At 37.6% G+C, this 21,906-nt stretch overlaps 2 protein-coding genes across 3 annotated transcripts in view; both read right to left on the bottom strand.

Moving 5' to 3' along the window:
- LAMTOR4 (late endosomal/lysosomal adaptor, MAPK and MTOR activator 4) overlaps positions 1 to 21,906 on the bottom strand; it is a 1,302,749-nt gene that overhangs the window by 343,855 nt on the left and 936,988 nt on the right. The window lies entirely within an intron of this gene.
- The window catches only part of TRAPPC14 (trafficking protein particle complex subunit 14), a 634,036-nt gene that overhangs the window by 244,212 nt on the left and 367,918 nt on the right, over positions 1 to 21,906 (bottom strand). The window contains exon 5 of the mRNA XM_044077266.1: positions 3,926 to 4,046. Within this exon, the coding sequence (XP_043933201.1) occupies positions 3,926 to 4,046 (121 nt within the window). The remainder of the gene's footprint in view (positions 1 to 3,925; positions 4,047 to 21,906) is intronic.

Here is a 21,906-nt window from a genome sequence, read left to right as displayed (position 1 = left end):
AATGCCCCCCCCCCCCCATCTGGGAAGCATCCATGGTCACACAGTGGCTTGGGGTTGTGGAATAATGACTGGTCATCCCAAGATAATCTGGTTGGAATGGAGCCACCACGAGAGATCCTTTTTGCAGCAATTGATAATTATGATTAGGTGAGACATTGGTTGATGTATGAAAGACCACTGGGAGGCAAGTAACCATTGTCAGACTTGCATGTGATATCTTGCTAGAGGAACAAGAATGACTGAGGCTGGCATCGAGCCTAGTGCTTGTAGGACTAATCTGGCTGGAACCCTTCTGTTTTGGATAATTTCTATGATCTGGGATCAGATCCTTTGTAGTCTTTCTACTGGAAGTGAAGCAATTTCTGTAATGGTGTTTAAGCAAGCTCTGATGAATTCTAATTGTTGAGAAGGTTGTAAATTTGATTTTTCATAATTTACTGTGATGCCTAGAAATGCACAGAGATGCAGAGTGTAATCTCCTGCCCATTCTAACTGACACCTGGTGGTAGTGGTGATGAGCCAGTTTTTGAGATATGGAAAAACTCAAAATCATTTGCATTGTGAGATGAGCCGTAACCACTGCCATGCATTTGGTGAACACCCTGGGGGGGGGGGGGTGAGTCCAAAGGGCAGTGCTCTGAACTGGAAATTACTGTCTCCCAGATGAAGTGCAGGAACCTCCTAGAGAGTATGTCTAATTTTGTGTGCTAATATGTGTCCTGGATGTCTATAGAGCACGAGTAAAACCCAGATCCTATTTGGTCTGGAGGGACTTTTTGGATGACTCTTTTGTCTAGCAATTTTTGAATTTCTAAGACTGCTGCTTCCCTGTGATTGGGTGGAACATCCAGGAGTCTTTTTTGGGTTTTTGGATGTACAGATAGTGGGCTTTTGCACCCTCTGGATATTATTCCCTGCAACAACCAGGAACCAGATAACAACCAACAAAAAACAAAGAAGAACGAGGTCCTAGCCGAAAAAAGAATTTATTGCAAACAAACACCAACCACAACGATTTACCTAGGTTTTGTCCTACACACAGACTTCTTCAGAATACTATAGTCTGCATAAAACCACTCCTTATATGAAAAACTTGCCACATGACAATTTAGTTAATTAATTAAAATATTGGACAACAATCCATTAACTGTTTAAATAGTTACTATATGATAATCCCAATACAAACATGTTAAAATAGCATATACTAACCATAATGTGAGCAGTAAAGAATAAAAAATCCCTACAAAAACATATATTTATATTACAAAGTAAATAATAAATATACAACACCAAATACATTGACTAATTATATATACATATGTGTTTTATCCCTTACCCGTGATATGTTTGAGCTTGAGCACGGGTTTAATAGTGCAATAGTCATTAAGACCAGGATAATTTTGTGCATTCAATCTCATTTGCCATTTTAATTCACTTAAGTCCAAATGTACATCTAAAATCCTACCCTGTTGGTCACAGATAATCTGTTGTAGGACACAAAATTTGAAAATGTGTCCAGTGTGACCAACAATGTGTCTAGCTAAAGCATTGGTAGGCTTAAGATGTTTAATATCTAAAAGATGTTCCCTAATCCTTTCTCTAAAAGGCCTGCACGTTTTACCCACATAAAAGGCCATACAATCTTGGCATTTAGCAAGATAGACAACATTCTTGGTATAACAATCAAAATGTCCCATGGTGGAAATATGGTAACCGTTAACCACTAACTTACAACCTGTCAGTAAAATATGGGAACATACGGAACACCTTCCACATTTAAAATTACCATGAACCCTACTGGTGGAAACACCTTTAGAAAAGGGGCATCTTTCAAAGATGTCTTTAAATGATAAATCTTTCCTATAAATAAATCTAGGTATATTATCAAATTTAGGTCCAACATTTTTGTCCAATTGTAAAATGCTCCAATTCTTACCAACCATCAGTGTAATCCTATCAGAATCCCCATTATAGGTCAAAATAAACATTATTGATGTATTCCCTAATAAATGTGCACTAGATATGATGCCACTGTCAGAATTAAGGATAGACTTGTAAAAGCCACTATCCCTTTTATTTTTAACCTCATTGAACAGTTCCAGACATAGGTTTTTAGGATAAACTCTGTTGAAAAATAAGGAAATCATAAAATTTAATTCATCCACAAATTCTTTTTCATCGCTGACCATCCTGGCTGCTCTAACCATTTGGCCTTTAACAATGGCCCTTTTCTGATGGTTGGGATGCCAGCTGTTGTACTGGAGGTATAAGTTCGAAAAAGTAGGTTTCCTGTAAATGTTAGATTTGATCTTACCATGTGCCCTATCAATGGTTAATCTAACATCCAGATATCTAATACTATCCGAATTATATTCATGCGTAAACTTAAGAAACCATACAGTATTATTGATGTATTCAAGAAAAGCATCTAGGATGACAAATTCCCCCTCCCAAATAATAAAAATAGCATCCAAATATCGTGTGTATGCTTTAATGTACTTACTGTATTCACTAGTAAATAAAAAATGTTCCTCCCAATATGAAGGACATTATTTTAGGCAGTGTACTGGAGTTGCTATGGGGGCTGCATGTGCCCCTATATATGCCAATTATATTGTGGCATATTGGGAGGAACATTTTTTATTTACTAGTGAATACAGTAAGTACATTAAAGCATACACACGATATTTGGATGGTATTTTTATTATTTGGAAGGGGGAATTTGTCATCCTAGATGCTTTTCTTGAATACATCAATAATACTGTATGGTTTCTTAAGTTTACGCATGAATATAATTTGGATAGTATTACATATCTGGATGTTAGATACAAAATAAATATAATATTAAGAAGGAAATAAATGTGTTATCACAAAGATTAAACAAAGCACAAGGAGGGAGAAAGGAAGCTTATTTTTCAGATCATTTAAGAAGAAAGAAAATAAAGAAATACAAAAGGAAGTAATGAAGGTAAAAGAAATGTTTTTGAGTGCCAATTTTAGCATGCAGTAACACTGAGAAGTATCCTTTGGCACCAACGGTTGTTGTAAAGTAGTCAGAATTCTGATATTTTAAATGAAGAAAAAAAAAAACTGGGGGGCGGGCACAGATTAGTCAGATGGTAACTATGTCCTCATCCAGACTCCCAGGTCACAGAACCTCAGGAAAAAGCAATTCTCAGTTTCATTATCACATCAAGTAGTTTCTCTTTCCTGACACCATGTGACCTTAGAGTCACAGAAGTTAAAAAACATGGTATTAGGGTACAGCCACGCTTGCCTTACTGAAAACAACATTACTTGGTGTTGAAAATATTATGCTTTTGAGGAGTTGTTGAATTCTTTGCACACAAACATTTTGAGCACAGTTTCAGACTTTGCCTTCAGAACAGTAGGTTTTGTTAACTGTGGGAATACAACACATCCCATACAAACAGTTCTTTTAGATTTTCAGAAGGGGTTCTGGTTTTCAGTCTTCCTCCACCTTGTTTCTCACACTGACTGCTGCATTCATTCTCCTACCAGCAGCTGGTTGCCTTGGATGTAGAGCAACCAACAGAATAGCTAATGCCCCAAACTCTGACACAGGGTAGTGACTGTATGAAGCTCTTAAGTGCTGTTCATCTTACCCCACTCACAACAGTGCTCACCCTGCGTAAATGTACGATTGTCTGCTCTTGTTTTTCCCCCTCACGTAACACTCAAATGCACTCCTTGTAGGTGTAAGAGCTCTCTCTAACAAGTCTCCCTTAGCATTTTTCAGCACTACAACTTACAGCCATTTGAGATGATCAGTGGAGAGTTTGGCTCTTAGCTGTCCCTCTTCACCACTGCTAATGTAATCCTTGATGATTGTTGATAACACATCAATGTCAAAAATGATTAAAATTGCATTAGAAACAGTAAAAAAGCCACAAGACTTTCCTACCATACATTATCCACCAGTAACACAGAACCATCTGGCATCATGGGAAGATAACTGGTGTTGAAGTTTGGCAAAATCCGAATATCCCGGACAGATACTTCCTCTTGAGAAAAGGAATTCAGCACTATTAGAGGAAGAAAAAAATAAATGTTAGCAGAAGCCACTTAAAAAACATATACGTATACACAAGTGAGTATGAGTATACGTGTGTGTGTGTGTGTATCTATATATATCTATACATACACACACACACACACACACACACACACACACACACACACACACACACACACACAGAAAGCGAGAGATTTTTTGAAATCCAGCAGTTACATCTCTTAAAAAGATTTGTTTTTTCAACACAGGAAAGGTGACAGTTCAGCAAAACACAACATATTGAGTGTATAAAAACAATTCATACAGCAATGTTTTCACTAGTTAATGCATAAATATATGGAGTAAAACCACAGTTCTGCAAGACAATGGCTTTCAGTGCTTTTTGTACTTTGCCACATCAATATTCTGCAAATGATTCCATGATACAACGCAAAAATACTCTTTCTTTCTAAAATGCAAATGGTTACACCTAAAACCATTAAAATACTCATCGCATCTGTTAGACACTTCAAAAATTCATGAAGTCCAGCTCCTGGATAGGTCCACCATGCTACTATGTCAGCCTGCTGATGCAGAGGAAGAGTTCTCCTTCACAACACTTCTGATCACTGTTCAAACAGCAAGCAATGTGCTACAGGGCTAGAGACTGTATAGCCAAGGAAGTACAAGAGCCATTCTCCCTAGTTTCATCAGCTGGGAAAGAAAACAAGGAGACAAAACTACCTACGAGTGCATTCTAAGTCCATTTCCAGAGGAAAAGGAGTTAATCCTTAGAGTAACTTGTTTCTGTGGAGATGGGAATGACAACACATAGCTCCCTGCTAGCAGAGAGGTTAAGCTTTGAAAACTTTGGGCTGAGTAATTTGTTAACTAGCTCCACTGCGGATCCTCTTCAAAAGCACCCCTAGCCACAATGACATTGGTAAACACAATATAAAAACATGTATAACAAGTGTAACAGAATAAAAAAAAACAATCTTACTGGCTAAAGGGTAGAAGGAAAAAAATAAAGAAGCAATCTTACTGGCTAAAAGGGTTATACATTTATTTTATTTTAATTTGTTAATTAGCATAGAAAAAAAATAAAGCAATCTTGCTGGCTAAAGGGGTATGTATTTATTTGATTTTAATTTGTTAATTAGCATACAGTGATGATTTCATCAGACCCTTTTCAGATTAAAATCACTCGAAAAAAAGCACTGTTACTGCATATGAATTCTAAGTATGTTTCCTTTATTGTAGAATCCTTAAAACCAGTTGTTTGAGTGCTTTCTTCCCTCTTAAGCAGGGATTTTATCAGAATCTAACTTTTTCCCTCCAAAACTTCCCCTTAAATAGTAAATTACATCATTAAGACCTGGTGACTCATCCTATTAACATTAATAAAATTCATAAAAATACATTCAAAATACATTCAAAATATAAAGTTCTAAAAACAATATAACTATAAAAAACAGATAAATATATCTTAGACAATTTATATATATATATGTATATGTACATTTTTCTATGTAACATTATTTCATTAACTCCACTTTTTTATATAACAAGGGCTTAATAGAAATAACTTCATTCAGCCCAGGGACTTGACTTGCTTGCAACATAATTTGCCATCTTAGCTCTCTCTCTTCTATGTAACTTCTAAAACTACCCCCTCTGGGGTTCTTTAAAACCTTCTCTAAGATGGCAAATTCAAAACCTAAAAAACCAGAGCAGTTTGTGGAATGTTTACACAAAGCATTATTTAGATTTTTATTAAGTATTTGGTAAGTGTGCTCATAAACCCTGTCCTTTAAATGTCTTTCTGTCTTACCGACATAGAAACTAGGGCAGGTTTTACACAGCGCCAAATAAATCACACCTATAGTTTGACAATTACCCTTTTCAAACTTTATTTCTGTCCTTAAAATATTGTTTACTGTAATACTCTCCCTGGTGTAAATATATTGACACTGGGAGCACCGCCCACATTTTGAAGTGCCATACTTGTTCTTATTTTTATTCTTAAATTCACTTTCAAAACATTTTTTCAGAGTAGGTCCAACTTTGTAAACAAAATTTGGTTTATTACCCACTACAGTCCATAGCTTCAAATTATTTCTCAACATAACCCAATTGTCATTCATAATTTTCTCCACCTCATATGTTTTATTTCCAAAAGGAATGACCATAGATTTTTCAAAATCCTTATTATCTTCTGGTCCTTTGTTTGTATCTTCACCCATATTCTGTGGGTTCCCTAATAGGGGCTTATATTTCTTTCCCCATTCATCCCTTACAAATTTAACACAGTCATTAATGTTTTTAGTGGGATACTCTCTTTCCTTAAATAATCTAGCTCCTATTGCCAGTTCTTCATCAATATCTTCCTCATTAGATGTCATTCTTGCTACCCTAATGAGCTGGCCTTTCAAAATACTATTTTTTTGTTTTGTTGGGTGATTACTCAAATAATGTAGGTATGAGTTACTAAAATGTGGTTTTCTATAAACCTTAGATTTAAATGACCCACTTTCCTTTTGAATATTTACATCTAAATAGTTTGTACCATTCTCTTTATATTCATAGGTAAATTTTAAAAATTCTGTACTATCATTGAAATACTTAATCATTTCTTGAACCTTAATCTTCGGACCTTTCCACAAAATAAAGATATCATCCAAGAAGCTAACATATAATTTCATATATTGAAAAAAAACACTTTTAAACACAACATTATGTTCCCAGTCCAATAACACAAGGTTTGCAAAAATGGGGGCACATGACGCCCCCATAGCCACCCCTTTGTGTTGCCTGAAATATTCTCCTTCAAAAAATATGTAATTATGGTCCAAAACAATCTCCATAAATTCCATAATTAATTCAATTTTATTACTTATAATTTTGTATACTTGTTTAAACTCTCAAAAAAACGTTCCAGACCTTCTTTTTTTGGAACAGATGTGTATAAATCAATTATATCAATAGTAATGAATGTTATATCTTTATCCCACAAATCTTTATTTATCCTACCTAAAAAATCCCAAGAGTCCCTAATCATGTGGTCTGCATTAATAACTTGTTTTTTTAACCACTTATCTATCAGCATCCCAAAGGGATACGTTTTGGACCCTCGTCCTGACACAATAGGTCTAAATTTCAAATTTTCTAGTCCTTTATGTGTCTTAGGTATTCCAAACATTGTAGCCACTAGAGGTTTCGTAACTTTCAAAAAATTGTATAAATCATCTGAAATTCTTTCCTCTAATATATATTCTTCTAGATAAAAATCTATTTTTTTTATTACTAATATTAATCTCATTTAAGGAAGCTGACGTGTAAGTCAGTGAATCATTTAACATTTCAAATATTTTGTGGGAATATTCTAAGCCATCATAGAACACCATACCACCTCCTTTGTCAGGGCGCATCACTCTAATACTCTTGTCCTCTCTCAAACATTTTAATATTTCATTTTCTTCTTTACTCAAATTTTTATTTTTAAAAATGTTTTGTTCTCCACCTTTGAGTTTATATATATCTTCCATTATTGCTTTTTCCAAACTAAATAAAATTGGATCTAGAAGCGGGTTACAAACACTCTTGTTCTTGGGTTCATACTTTATCTTCTCTTTATTAAGTATCTTTTGTCCTTCAAACATATATGCTAAATTGAGCTTCCTTAAATACATTTTTAATTCAATAATTGTTTGTGTGTAATCAAACTGTCTAGCTGGAACAAACTTCAAACCTTTCATACAGAGAGAGAAGTGTTCTTTAGACAGCTCAACTCCTGCAAAATTGTAAATGTGATATCCTAACAGTGTGTGTCTCACTCCATCTTGAACAATATTCCCTACCATTTCTCCCTTTTGTTCCTGTTTCCTTGGTTCCTCCACCCTTCTGGATGTTTCCTTACCTCCTGTAGCCCCACATCCCATTCCTGCTGATATTGAAAAATTTGTGGTTCACACACATCTCCATCATATCTTTCAGTGTTGTGTTTCTTTCCATAACTTCTATTTTCTTTGTTAAATTCTGTAAACTTTCCTCTATAATATTCATTGTCTTGTCCTTTATTACTTTTTTATTTTTGTTATTGTTCAATATATATGCTCTATGGTTTTTATACTTTGTCAAGTCCCTGTGCATTTTTTTACACTTAATTTCATATAGTTTATTACATTTAAAATCTATGTTATCCATTTTTCTATAATATAAATTTTCATACACTGAAAATAAAAGATCAGTAGTAATTATTCTATTCAATATTTCAGCTTGTTCTATAAGATGACTCAGTTTCATGTCATTAAATTTAATAATTTTACCCATCATTTCCAAACCATGTCTATTAAACATTTCAGTAAATTCTGCAATCAGTTTGTCGTCGTACTCTAAACCGAAAGGAAATTTATAAATTCTCAGTCCTCTAGGTACAACCTTTTTTGCCATACATTCAGACAAATATACATTCTCTAGCTGTAATTTTTTTAATTTGTAACATTTTAGTTTCAAAGGTGAAAATCATTTGTTTTACATTTCCTTCATTCACATCATTAAAATCACCTATATCAGCATACTTGTTACTCATCACTACATTGTCCGAAAATGTAAACTGCTTGCCCAACAGACCGTCAAATTTCTTGTTCTGTCCAGTATAATTACTATTGGTCGTTGTAATTGTCTCTACATTACTCACATGTTTACCAGTTATTTTTGTGTCCATTTTGCGTCTAAAGGAATCTCTGCCATTTCCATCGAACCCATTGTGAAAATTCTCCTGCTGTTGTGCTTTATAATCCTTCGATTTAGGTTTCGCCCCCATTCTCATAGCCTCTGCTATCTCTCCATTCGCGTTGGGGCCCCCCTCTGCTCCTTGCGGACATTTTGAAGTGATGTTAGTATCCGAAATTTGTAGCATAATGTCTTCCTCGTTTTTCTCGTTCCTCGTCTGTTCATTGTTCATCTCCAAATCAATGACGTCACTTTTGGGGGACGAACAGCGTTTCCTTTTGGCATGAACCGCTGCATTTTGACTTTCTGGTTGAGAAATGAGCTCAATCAGATTAAGCCCATGAGCGTGACACAAGAATAATTCACTGCATTACGTCTCAGGACCCAGGGAAGGTCACAGTATCTGTACATCACTTCGTCTCAAGACTCAGGAGAGTATCAGTACATTGCTCCATCTCAGGACCCAGGGAAGGTCACAGCATGTGTACATCACTCCGTCTCTGGACCCAGGTAAGGTCATAGCACCTGTACATCACTTCTCAACACTAAGTCAGCCTGCTGATGCAGAGGAAGAGTTCTCCTTCACAATACTTCTGATCACTGTTCAAACAGCAAGCAATGTGCTACAGGGCTAGTGACTGGGGGACGCTCGTTATTTAGATATGGCCAGGTCTTTTTATCTCAGGATACAGGAAAAGCCAGTGGAAGGTTGTTTCATGCCTGGATACAGCCCCTAGTGGGGGCATGGGACTCTAGCTTAGAGATTCCATGGTAGCATATTCACCTAAGCTTCACTGACAGCCCTGCAAGCTATGTGCACAGTAGAGATAAGGTAAAGGGGAGGCCAATCAGAGAAGACCACTTAAACCATCAGGATAGTGCCTTATGAGGGTGTCCCTACCTTCTCTCCACCTTCATGTGGAGACTGACATGGGGTACCAGGTCACGGCACTTAGTGGATGGAAGGGGAGGGAAAGAATTACCTGTAAAAAATATATAATTCCACGACACTGCTGAACAGCATGACAGAATAAATCTAAGTCACATGAAAACTTATTTCATAAATACATGACAGCTGACTCTTGAATAAGTATGCTGTTATGTTGTTAATACAAAAATATATGTATATGTGTGTGTGTGTGTGTGTGTATGTAGCTATATACATATATATGTATGTATGTATAAAATATTTTACAGTTTGTATTCATTTCATAAGATATCAGCAAACAAAATGCCTCAATCTGGCAATTAGCACATGCCTCAAAGATTCTACACCTCAGTATAAAAATATGTACAGCAAAACTGAACAACTATATACGACACTGCTTCATTATCAACCAGATCCTCACAGACCTTAAAATCTCACATCCCCATGGAGGGAAGGCAGACATTTAACAACATTAAAAAAACAATGATGATCCAGAGGGAAGCAGAATGTGAGAAAATACCATTGTTGTTGATGGGTCCTGATGTACTTCAGTGGCCTTGCTTGACAGGGGCACTGGGAACTAACTTTGGGTGGCATGATGCCAGGGAATCTTCCTGGGCTAGGCTTACATAGGCTCCAGGGCCGTTAGCCTATTACATACCTATGAACCTATAGAATGCAACAGAGTAAGATGGGATTTTATGAGTACAGCAATGGAAGCATTTGCATTTCCTGATACAATAATAAGGTTAATTAGAAGAACATATAATGGATTGGAGGCAAAAATCAAGTCGGTGGGTTCCTCTGTGAAGGTGTGTTTGAGCAGGTGTCCTCATTCCCTTTTGTTATTTATGTAATACTTAGAACCACTGACACAGAAAATAAGGGACACAGAAATTCAAGGATATAACTGGTATGGTGTTCAAGAAAAGTCATCTTTACTTGCAGATGATATTTTGTACCTGACAGAACCAGAAAAGGACATCTCAGTACTGTGGAACACTTGAAGATGGTTCTGTGTTTTTTGGGATATAAATTTAATGAAGATAAAACAAAGGCTATGGCTATAAACTACGTACCCACATATGAACTGGTTCAGCAATACCCATATTTATAGAGACATGATAAATGAAGTATTTAGGAATATGGATTAAAATGAATTCTGTTAAGACAGCTAGCAATATATGGGAAGAGACTAAGCAAAACATACTACAAAAACTGAGAAACTGGACACTCTTGCTTATGGATACAGACAGCAACATACAAGCAGTAAACATTTTTAGTCCCTTTAAGTTTTATACACAAGTCAAGCACAGTTTTATCAACCAGAGAAGTTGTGGATAGTAATTAATAAAGAGTTGAAGGATTTTATTAGGGACAGCAAGATTCAAGTGGGTAAGTTTATCCTCCCAATAGAACAAGACGTTTAGGATTACCTGATTTGGAGGGATATTTTAGAGGTATTTTACAGCTGCACAGTTAAGGCTCTTACACAACACACAAACAGAAAGCTACATTTCAAATCTGAAAGGGATGATGAAGCAGGGGGTTAAATTCAAGAAATAAAGAAAGCATGGGATTTTGAATGCAGATCCTTAAAGAGAATAACAGTCATGCAGAATATTATATTCCTAACATAGCAGAGAGTACATTAAAAACTAAGCCAACACTGGAATGAAGAAAGTAGATTCTGCTGATAGGGATTACTGCAATTAGGGTTACAGAGAATAGGCAAGAATAGGATGGAGTTTACTGGAGGAATCTGGCAAAGGAACCAAGGTACTGGAAACAAACAGAGAGGGAAAGGTAACAGAATGAGAAGAGGCCAAGAAGACATTTGGACTGCAGGCTAGTGAAAGCCTTCCTTATCAGGGATTGACAGAATATAGACAAGAGAAAGGGACAGGGGAATCCTAAATTAAAGACCTGCACTGGTTGAGTTTTTAAATGAATCTAGAACAGAAGCTTCTGTTAAAAAAGGGATAATTAGTAGGACATATAAAATATTCCATGACAGCTACAGGAATAGGTTCATAGGTTCATAGGTTCATACTAGGCTATCTGCCCGAGGGCATTTACAAGCCTAGCCCATAGTTTCTGGCTTTCCAACTATGCCCATTATTTTTGCTTGCGATTTTGCTGTGCCTCTGTCGAGCAGTGACACTAGATTTCTCTTAAACAAAGCCAGCGAGGTGCTTTGCCTCGTCTTTGGGTAATGAATCTATCCCTCCACAACGTTCTATATTAGGCGTGTGTGTCAGGGTTTGTCTCTCTCTTGTGGCTCTGATGGATCTAGATTTTTGAGGTGAAGCATGTACATCAAGTCAGGGTTTCAGGTCACCCTGAGCAAAGCTGCGACTGAATAATAGAGTTGGAGTTCTTTCAGTCTGGCAGCATAGGTCAGATTTTTGAGACCCATAATCCTCTTGGTGAGGAACTTTTGTGCCTCTCCAGCTGCTGCAAGTGTCGGGTCAGATACATTCATGGGGGGCATTGTACAATCATCATTGGTGGGATGAGTGATGAATATGATAAGGTGGGCAATGTAGAAGGTCTTCCTAACTATTTTTGCAACATACCTGGGTCCCCAGGTCCCTAATAACCTCTTCTGTGCTCAGTGGATTTCCACCTATAGTAGCTAGGGGTAACCTTGTTTTTTTTGGCATTTAACTTAGGCTTTAGGCGTGGCTCTGGCACCAGTTATAGACCCTTCTGAAGGATATCTGTGTCAGATGTGGTTTGCAGTCATCTGCAAACTTTGTCAGCCATAACCCTCCCGTGTTGCTTGTACAAAGTAGATGCCAAACAAGAGTGGGCCAGGACTGAGCCCTGTGGGACACCACTTGAGACAGGCTTAGAGTCAGACATGGCACCGCAACTCTGACCCTGTTTTTCAATGATACCCGAGTGGGTGTTATTGTGTCGAGGCCTTCCGAGGTAGAGGTAGGCGTATGGACTGCCTTTCCCTCATCAATGGCCTTGGTGACTGAACAGCTGTCCTAACTGAGGATTTAATTCCTCGTTGAGTGCATGTAGCACACAGCCCGGGACACCATCAGGTCCCATGGATGCTGTGGGCATTAGAGATGTTTGGGGGTCTGCAATCTGTTGGTATAGATATTGCACTGAACCTGTCAGCCAGTATGTTGGCAATGTCTGTAGGATCAGTAATCTTCTCATCATTTTGAACTAATTCTGAGCATATCTGGGAGTTTCCTCCCAGGTTTCTAACATAGCTAAAGAAGGCCTTATGATTGTCTTTAGAGTCTTTAGCTATTCTTCTCTCAAAATTTGCTTTGGATGATTTTATGAGGGCACTCAGCTTTTTACTTATAGTGATCGGGTCCACCAGACTGGACGCTTGCCCTGGTACACAAAGAGTCTTTGTTTTGCTTGGGATTGCCTTATCCATGCAGTCCTGCAGGTGCTGGTAGAGGGCATTTGTAAGTGATTCAGCGGCTAGAGTACTTTTTTTTCACCCGCTCAGGGGTTTTTAAAGGAGACCACACTAGTCTTTAGAAGTGCAAAGTCTGCAAGTTCTTTACTGTGGTCTTTGTTTCAGGAGGTGGGATGAGGACCTCCAGCGAGATTTGTTTGTGATCTGATCTCACCAGTGAGGGGTATACTTCTGGTGTTGAACATTTTGCTCCCATGTTCGTGATGATGAGATCAAGTATGTTTTCTCCTCTTGTGGGGATAGTGACTAGTTGTTCCATGGCATTTGAGTTTATGAATTCCAGGAACTTTTGGGCCAGGGTGTTTGGGCTTGAGTAGCATTCCCAGTCTATATTTGGGTAATTGAAGTCACCTAGTATGATGGTATTAGGGATACATTTATGCCCTCCAGTGTTTTCAGGAAGGCCAAGTGAGATTCCTGAGTTTGTGAGGGTGACCTGTAACATGCTACAATTTGTAGAGCAGTCTTGCCTATGGTTAACTGCACCTGGATGGTCTCCGATGCATCGTGCGTTGCCACCAATCTTGAGGTGTAAGTATCCTTGATGAATATGGATACCCCCTCCTTTCTTGGTATTGTCTGCTGGGGTGCTCTCAGGAGCCTTGAACCAGGTTTCTGTCACAGCACAGACATCGATGTTCTCCATACTGAGGAGTGCATTTTGAGATTGAGACTTCTGGCATTGAGCAGCATTACCCTTAGTTTTTCCTTTTTGTGTTCTAGGGTGGAAGGTTTACAGCATGTCATGATCCCCTTTGAATGACACCAGAGTTTAAGCCAATTGTTAAAACTGATCATCTTATCTTTGTATTGTGGCATCATTCTTGGTGAAGGTAGGATACTGCTCAAGGTCAGGGTCATACCTGCCTGGGCTACATAATCAGAGAGCTCCTCAATGTCTCAGTCCAAGGAGGTACGTCTCAGGTCGGCTTGCGTTATGTGGATTCTAGCGCGCCACAGGCAGCTTACTGTGACCTTCTCCGTGTGTCTGACTATGGAGTCACCAATGACTAGTGTGTCTGGCATTGTGTTTGGCCTTAAGGGCTGTGACTGTTTGACACTCTGACTGTGAGGTCTATGTGTTGCAGGTGTTGTGTTTTGAGGTAACAATCAATCAAAAGAGGTCAGAAAAGCTTGGGAACAGAGATTAAATATGCAATTTACGATTAACAGAAATAATAGGAAATATATTTTGTTCACAAATATGCAGCAAAATCTAGAAGATTTAGGATTTTTGCCTGGAAGTGTTTGCCTATAGATACTTTTATACCCAAAGCAGACTCCAAAGAATTTTTCCTCGGGTAGATAGCAAATACTGGAGGTGTAATATGGAAAAAAAAGTACCCGAGAGCATATGTTCTCACAGTGTAATGAGTTGGCAGACTTTAAAAATCCCCTACAGAGTACTCTGTCAGGAATGCTTGGCAAGTAAATGAGTGTAACTGAGGAAATTATTTTCAGAGCTGGAACACAGGTCTGCTGGCTGCTTAAAAGCAATTACTAGAAAATGGAACTCAAAATCCAAACCAACACTACTTGAAGAAGAGAATACCATGCATCAAATATAACTACTGCGTCCCGCTCACAACCAGACATAAAAGGCAGGAAGGCTATTAAAATAAGCATATCAATTAGTTGATACAGAATTTTAAACTGGCCTTTGTAAAGGTTTCCTAACACTTTAGTCATCCCTTCCTCTGTATGACATTCTACAGTGGCTTACTAATATTACAACTAAGGAACAAATTATTACTGGTAACAACAATCCTAGTTCAGCTTTTAGCACTGTACAACAGTCACATAAGGCTGAAATGCTATACAGGTTGGTTCAAACAATGACTCATGCCACTAGGATTGACAACACTTCCAGCAAAATATGTCATCTTGACAGAGCCAACTCACTAGCACAGGGTATCTACCAGTGACACCGGCAACCTAGGACTGAATAACAACTTGGGAAAATGGAGAAGCAGCTGAGGAGTGGAGATGGGCTTGAGCAGCCAATGACCAGTCACTTGCCTCATGTGGGAGGGCTACAGTTTTTGGCACTGTTCCATTCTGTAGTACAGACAAAGGAAAACTATAACATCGTAAATATTTGTGAATAGGTTGGGCATGTGGATTTGTGTGTAATGTATGGGAAACATGAGTAGTGAATGATGCAAAACTGTATACTCCATCCCTAAGGGAAATAGAAGGGCATAAAAGAAACCTCTTCAGTGCAGCAGATGATGGTGCTCCACTGATGCACCTACATCTCCTGTCCTTCTCACAGAACATGTGTGACTGCTCCAGCAGCTATGGTCCCAAGCTGGCAGTCCCAGTCTGCAGTGGGGTAAGCTAGTTAATCTAGGGGGTATAACATCATTAAATTGTTACAAATCTGCAGGTTCTCTAGTTGGACCTCTAGTGAGTACGACTCTGCTTCTGCAGTCTGGAAAACTAACCACATTCATTCAGTCCAAACATACTTGAAGACCTCAATGTGGAATTATGACAAAGCCTAATGTATACACATATACTGTCCACTTGATTGCAAACTGGCTATCCAGAGTCCAAGTTGTGAAAGTTGCTGGTTCCCTCACTGAATGTAAAGCTGTAACTAGTGGGGTGCCACACAAATCAGTTTTGGCTCCTATTTTGCATTTATTTTGCAGACATCCAAGTCAGTTTCTCGGAAGTGTGGATGACGAAGTTTGCTGATGAATGTAACCTGGGCACTGTAATTCATTCATCCACTCATACAGTGATAAAAAACAGTTCCAGTAAAGGCTGGAATATGCATGTACATGTCATATGAAAAACTGTCTTAAACCAAATAAAAAATGTAGCATAGTAGCTTTAGGTAGAAAAGAAGCTCCAATCTTATATGTTATAAGTGGTACTCTCCTCTTCACACAGACACAGTCATAACAGACCCAGGCACATGTGTAGATGAGCTCTCTCTCATTCGAGCATCATGTTTCCAACACAGTTAGGAAATCCTATTTGGCCCAGTTCATTTCCAAGGGAATATCTTCAAGATCTATTCTACCACTGTTCTTTTCCCTTAGTACATCCATCTTTAAATACATTGCCACTTTGGTATGTACAAATCCAAGCATATTATTCAACTGGAAAAGCCCCAAATATTTCTAAACAAGAAAACTGAAGGTCTTAAATCCTTCGAGTACCCCAACAGATTAGCACAACTCTCATACTCTCAGTAGCCTAAGGTTGCTGCAAGGTGACCAGTGTCTTGCTTTCCCAGCTATGAAAGACCTAGTACTATCTGACCTATTTCTTCACAAAACCAGTGGCTCTATAAACATGTGCTCTACGGACCTAAAGCTATAGCAACAAATAAAGAAGACCTGCTGGAAGGACAGGTTTCTAATTCAATCTATTCCTAACTTATGGAATAAATTAACACTACAAGTCAAACAAAGTTCTACTTCAGCTACCTTTAATTTTAACCTTCGTGACTGGATGGGTCAACACAAATTTACCCCAGGATTATCATTTACTGGCCTGCTTAATTTGGGAGGTAAACATATGAAATGTTTGAAAAGGGTGGTCATTACTTTGAAGTTTGTCTACCTAAAGTGTATCTGGCTAGGCATCCTATGGTTCCCATGATCACTTGCCTAGTACTTCCCTATGGGAAAAAAACATGGCCATAATGCCTACAATTGCTGAAACTAACACCAACAGAAGTCCTGTTAATAAAGTCTAACTATTAGACCTAACAGAATACTTCAGTAAAACTCTTGCTATCAATGATAGGGTGCCATCAGTAAGAAGGACTTGCTTCGTCTTACTGAGGCTCAGCACTCTGAAAGTCATCATATCATGATCACCTACCAAAATACTAGCAGAGCAAAAATTACGGATACCCACAACACTGTATTTCTTCAGGGGTCATCATGCTCCCTTTGCAACCCCTCCCCCCAATACATGGTAACTCTATGGTCACACTACCTTGAGGAAGGAGGAATATGAGTATATCATAAGAGTTAGTAGGGGTGTGAGGCATGGGAGGCTTACCTGTCCACAAAAACATTATGTTTCTATTTTTATTTTAATAATATTATATGGCCACTGTTATTTAAAGCAATTTGGTAAATCTCTATCTTGGCAAGTGCTATTTGGAAAACCGAAATTCATCAGGCTGTGCATGAAAGACACCTCTAAAACACTTATCAACCTCCTCATTTCTCTCACGATCAAATAATTCAACACAGAAAAAGGTACTGCAAGGACAACCTGCACTCCAATTAATTCAGACAGTTGAGGAACAACTGCAAACCTGTAGTATATAAAGGCAAGAAATCCTTTATTCATACTATTCATCCTAACAAATCTTTTCAAAGGACTTCTAGAAGGCCACACCTAGACTTACCTCAACAGCAAAAGAACTGACCAACCCCTTCCACATCATTCCCTGTCAGACACTTCTAAATCTTCCAGTTTACATTTTTGCAAACTCATCTGCTTGCAATCTAGCAAATAATAACAGAGACCTCTAACACCACTATTTATATACTACCATACACCTATAAGCACACATTTTGGCAGAACCATGTAAGGAAAGATAAAGCGCTTCAATGTTGCTGCAACTCCTGCCTAAATTTGTAGTTAACTGCTGATATACCTACCTTGTTAACTTCATGCTAAACTGAAGCATATCAGCAGAACCATTCCTTTCAATGGAAAAATGCACTAGTGCTTCTGCATGAAGAAAAATCTACTTTCATTTCTCACTAGAGACTCACACTGCACTACTCTTCTTCCACTGATAGGCTCCTTGAAAAGTTGGTCCTTAGCCAACATCTAACGTACGTGAAAATTTAGGATTTTTGCCTGGAAGTGTTTGCATTGATATTTTTATATTCCAAGCAAACTCCAAAGAATTTTTTCCTTGGGTAGATAGCAAATGTTGGCGGTGTGATGGGGAAGAAAGAGGTAACTAACATATGTTTTGAGAGGGCAATGAGTTAGACTTTAAAAATTCCTCTGTATTCTGTCAGAGCTACTGGTTGATCAAATGAGTGTAACTAAAGAAATTATTTTTTGACTTAGGATACATGATCTGAATTGCCTAGACACAGTAAGGCCTTGTTAAGTTAATTCTGGTGGCTGCCAAAAAAGCAATTACTAGAAAATGGAAATCAAACTCTAAACTGACTATACTCGAAGATACAGAGATAAAAGAATTGGAACAGGGCCCTTTAGAAATGGGTCTGAGCAAATTACATGGAAAAATGGGAATTGTGAGAACGACACATGCAGACTAAATGGGAACTGTGGGAACAATACATGCAGAATAATGTTACGAAGGAGAAATGAGGCTTAAGGCAAGACAGAAATTGACCAACTTATGTAATGTTGGATTAATTACATTGTACAGAAGAATATACGTGATGTATATAATGTTTGTAAATGCGAGCATGTTAATATGGTTTGTTTTCTTTTATATAAATGTAAGCATGCCTATGTCACAAGTGATAATTCAGTAAAGGTGGAATGTGAAGTAGGGCAAATTCCCAGGAAATTGTAGATTTTTCATAGCCCCATCTTTTCCAATCTGAATATTAGGAAGCACTACGGCTGGTGTAAGTACTTACAGTACCACAACATATGGATTAAATCTGCATTATGAAAGTTACAGGCTGTACAAGAGGGTGATCTGTAAGGAAAGTAATGAGCTGATTTAGCTCGAGTCATATATGCATTGTTGAGGATCATGAACTGTGTAAACAATAATTTCTTGAAAGCAATGTTTTTTTTTTTAATTAAAGTTAGAGTTTTTAATTTGGTTTAATTTCATGTTTGGGTTGACATTAAGCCAATGAATACAAAAAAATAAGGGTATTATCATATTTATAAGCTTGAAATCAGTATATAGGTGTTAGAGGTAGATTTTCCAGAACTGAAGGAATTGCATAGCATTTTACAAAAAAATGTTCATTAATACGCACTTGTAAGTTATTTACTTTATGATGTACTACATATGAGATCTGATTTAAAATCAAGAGGTACCCTTGGGAAGGATGAAAGACGTTCTTACTTCTTCTGGTGAAGATACTCATATTATTAAGAAATCTAAAATCAATCTATCTTTGAGTAAAGGAAAATTACAAAAGTCAAGCATTTGATTACTGATTATGTAATTTGGATTCAAATGTACTGGCTGAAGTAGAACAAAAGAGAATTTATATTTAAGATAGAGCATCAAACCCAGATTCTGTACCTAAACGGTGCACAGACTCCCGAGTCTCTGGAAATAAGCCACCATATACTTAGTCATGGCCTATGAATTTGTCTATGGTGATGATGCTATCAGCTTACTGGGAGAAATACAGCCTGATGAACCCCTAATTCAATCAATTCATCATTACATTGGGCAGCTTGGTACACTGAAGTCAAGAAATGCTAAGACGACTTCTAAACTGGAGAATGGAAACAAAACAGAGAGTTGAAGGAGAATTAGATTCAGATTGTTCACAATTAAACTCTGCTATCCAGCAAAAGTCAACATTGAACATTTATTACAGCAGGAATAAGAAGAAATAAGTGTCCTATAGTAAAAAATTCAGTGATTACAGACTCAAAATAGCTGGACCTGCAGGTTGAAAATGATACCCAGAGAGTAAGGCCCTGAGGTGCATTCTTGATTACAGGCCAGTCCGTAGGAAATGCAGGAAAAAAGACTATGAAGAGAAATTGTCATCATCTCTCTTAACCAAACTTGTAATACAGAAAGAAGCAGAAAAGGAGGACAAAGTTAAGCAGATTTTTCTCTGTCACTGACCTCAGATACAAGGGTGACAGCCTCCGAATTGCTCTTAATTTCATCTTCTGTCTGCTATACATACTACTTCTTCAATGTTTTACTATCATAATACTATGTCACACTACAATGAAACATAATAATCCACACAGCATATGTTACATTGCATGAAGTTGATAATGATGGATGTGAGTAAATCCTGAAATATGGGATTCAAAATACTCTTTTTTTTGTACTGCAATATCACTTCCAAAGAGTGAAATGCCATTATCAGCTGCACATCTGTAGATTGTAGGCGAGATGCATATAATCTTCGTGAAGGGACAAGTAATGTTTATGTATACTACATTTTTGTAAGGCAGGCAGTATGTCATGATAGCTGTTTAGCATTCAACAATAGTATCTGGTTAATAATATCTCAGTGCTTGAAAAACATTCTGGAGGAATGCTACACATACAAAGGTGTCATGTCAAACATTACAGGCAGAAACTAAATAGAATGAATAAGTGGGGTTTCTATCACATTATCGAAAACTTACATTCTCGAACGGCCAAACCATCAAAAATGCCATATATCGAAACTGTTCTTGTGGGATCGCGGTTCAGTGAGGATCAGTAAATTTGCCCTTTCCTCAATGTAGTGTGATCTCGGAGTTGGTATATATATATATATATATATATATATATATATATATATATATATATATATTTAGCGGGGGGGTGTTTAGCCCCCCACAAGAACAGTTCTGATGAATAGCACTTTCGATGTTTTGGCCGTTCGAGACTGTGAGTTTTCAATAATGTGATATAGACCCAATAGGTGTATATGTACTTCCAATTTTTCATGTATACATTACTCACCTAAAAGCAGCAGTGATGTGATGTGATATAGACTGCATGAATCCTCTCTGTGTAAATTCTTCCCTCTGGGCTAGCGTGTTAATAAAAACAAAAAGAATCTCCTTTCCATGAGATGTTGCCGTTTAGGTGGTGATGACCTACTGTACAATAGTCTGTGCCATAGATCCTCCACATGGTTCTCCTTCAACTGTATAACTTGGAGAATGCCAGTCAATTCCAGAATCCTTCTCCCAATTAGGCTACACAGACAATGGTACAGTCTGTCAATTACATTCAGCCACAACCTGGTGTATCAAAGTGATTCTGAAACTTTAAACTACAAAGAGGAGGTAATCGACTGCAGTTCCCTTTTTCGAGTTCCATAACATCTCGCATGACCATTAATATAATTATTTTCAGAAAATGGCACAAAATGGCATAAATGAAACTAGCATCCTTTTGGAATGTGGTTCGGCAAGTGTTTTGAAAGAGACTTGACATCTCCCTTCTCAAAATTAGTCAGGACTATGTCTGGTGAAAAGGTGCACTGCTGCACATCACAGAAGTCATTTAGACTTTGATAGAATTCTGTATACCAACTGAACTATTCTGTTGTCCTCAGTAGACCCTATTAGTCCATGAATACAGTGGTCTGCATTCATTTGATAAGGAGAATGTGCCATCTACTAGTACAAATTGGGAGAAATAGATATTGTCAGGATTCCCAGTGTAATAATAATAATGACCACTGTAAAGTTGTTTATTAATTCCTCAGTATATCCAATTATGAAACACTCACATTTTAATGATATCTTATGTCAAATCAACCAAATCCTTTTCTTTTAATTTAGACAACTTGTTTCTATTCCTTGGCATATACGGCTTTAATGCTTTAGAAGTTGTTAAATGTACTGCAGTGTCCTCCAACGTTGAAATTAGCACATCAGACACTATTTGGCAAGGTCCAGCACTGAAACTGTAGAGCTCATTTGCATATGCTTTCCTTAGTATCCACTACAGATGTCATAATACTATCTGTCGCATTGTGACATGCTACACTTTTAACGAGGTTTTCACCTTCCTCAACTGTAACAATGATTCAACATCCCTAAGATTTCGATGAAGACTTCCCTGCGCAACACCAATAATTTCTACAATTA

This window comes from Protopterus annectens, chromosome 7.part0, assembly GCF_019279795.1.
Source record: "Protopterus annectens isolate FY-2018-M chromosome 7.part0, PAN1.0, whole genome shotgun sequence".
In the NCBI taxonomy this organism is placed as follows: Eukaryota; Metazoa; Chordata; order Ceratodontiformes; family Protopteridae; genus Protopterus; species Protopterus annectens.
Note: the sequence above shows the minus strand (reverse complement) of the source record. Positions and strands in the feature narration are given on the sequence as shown.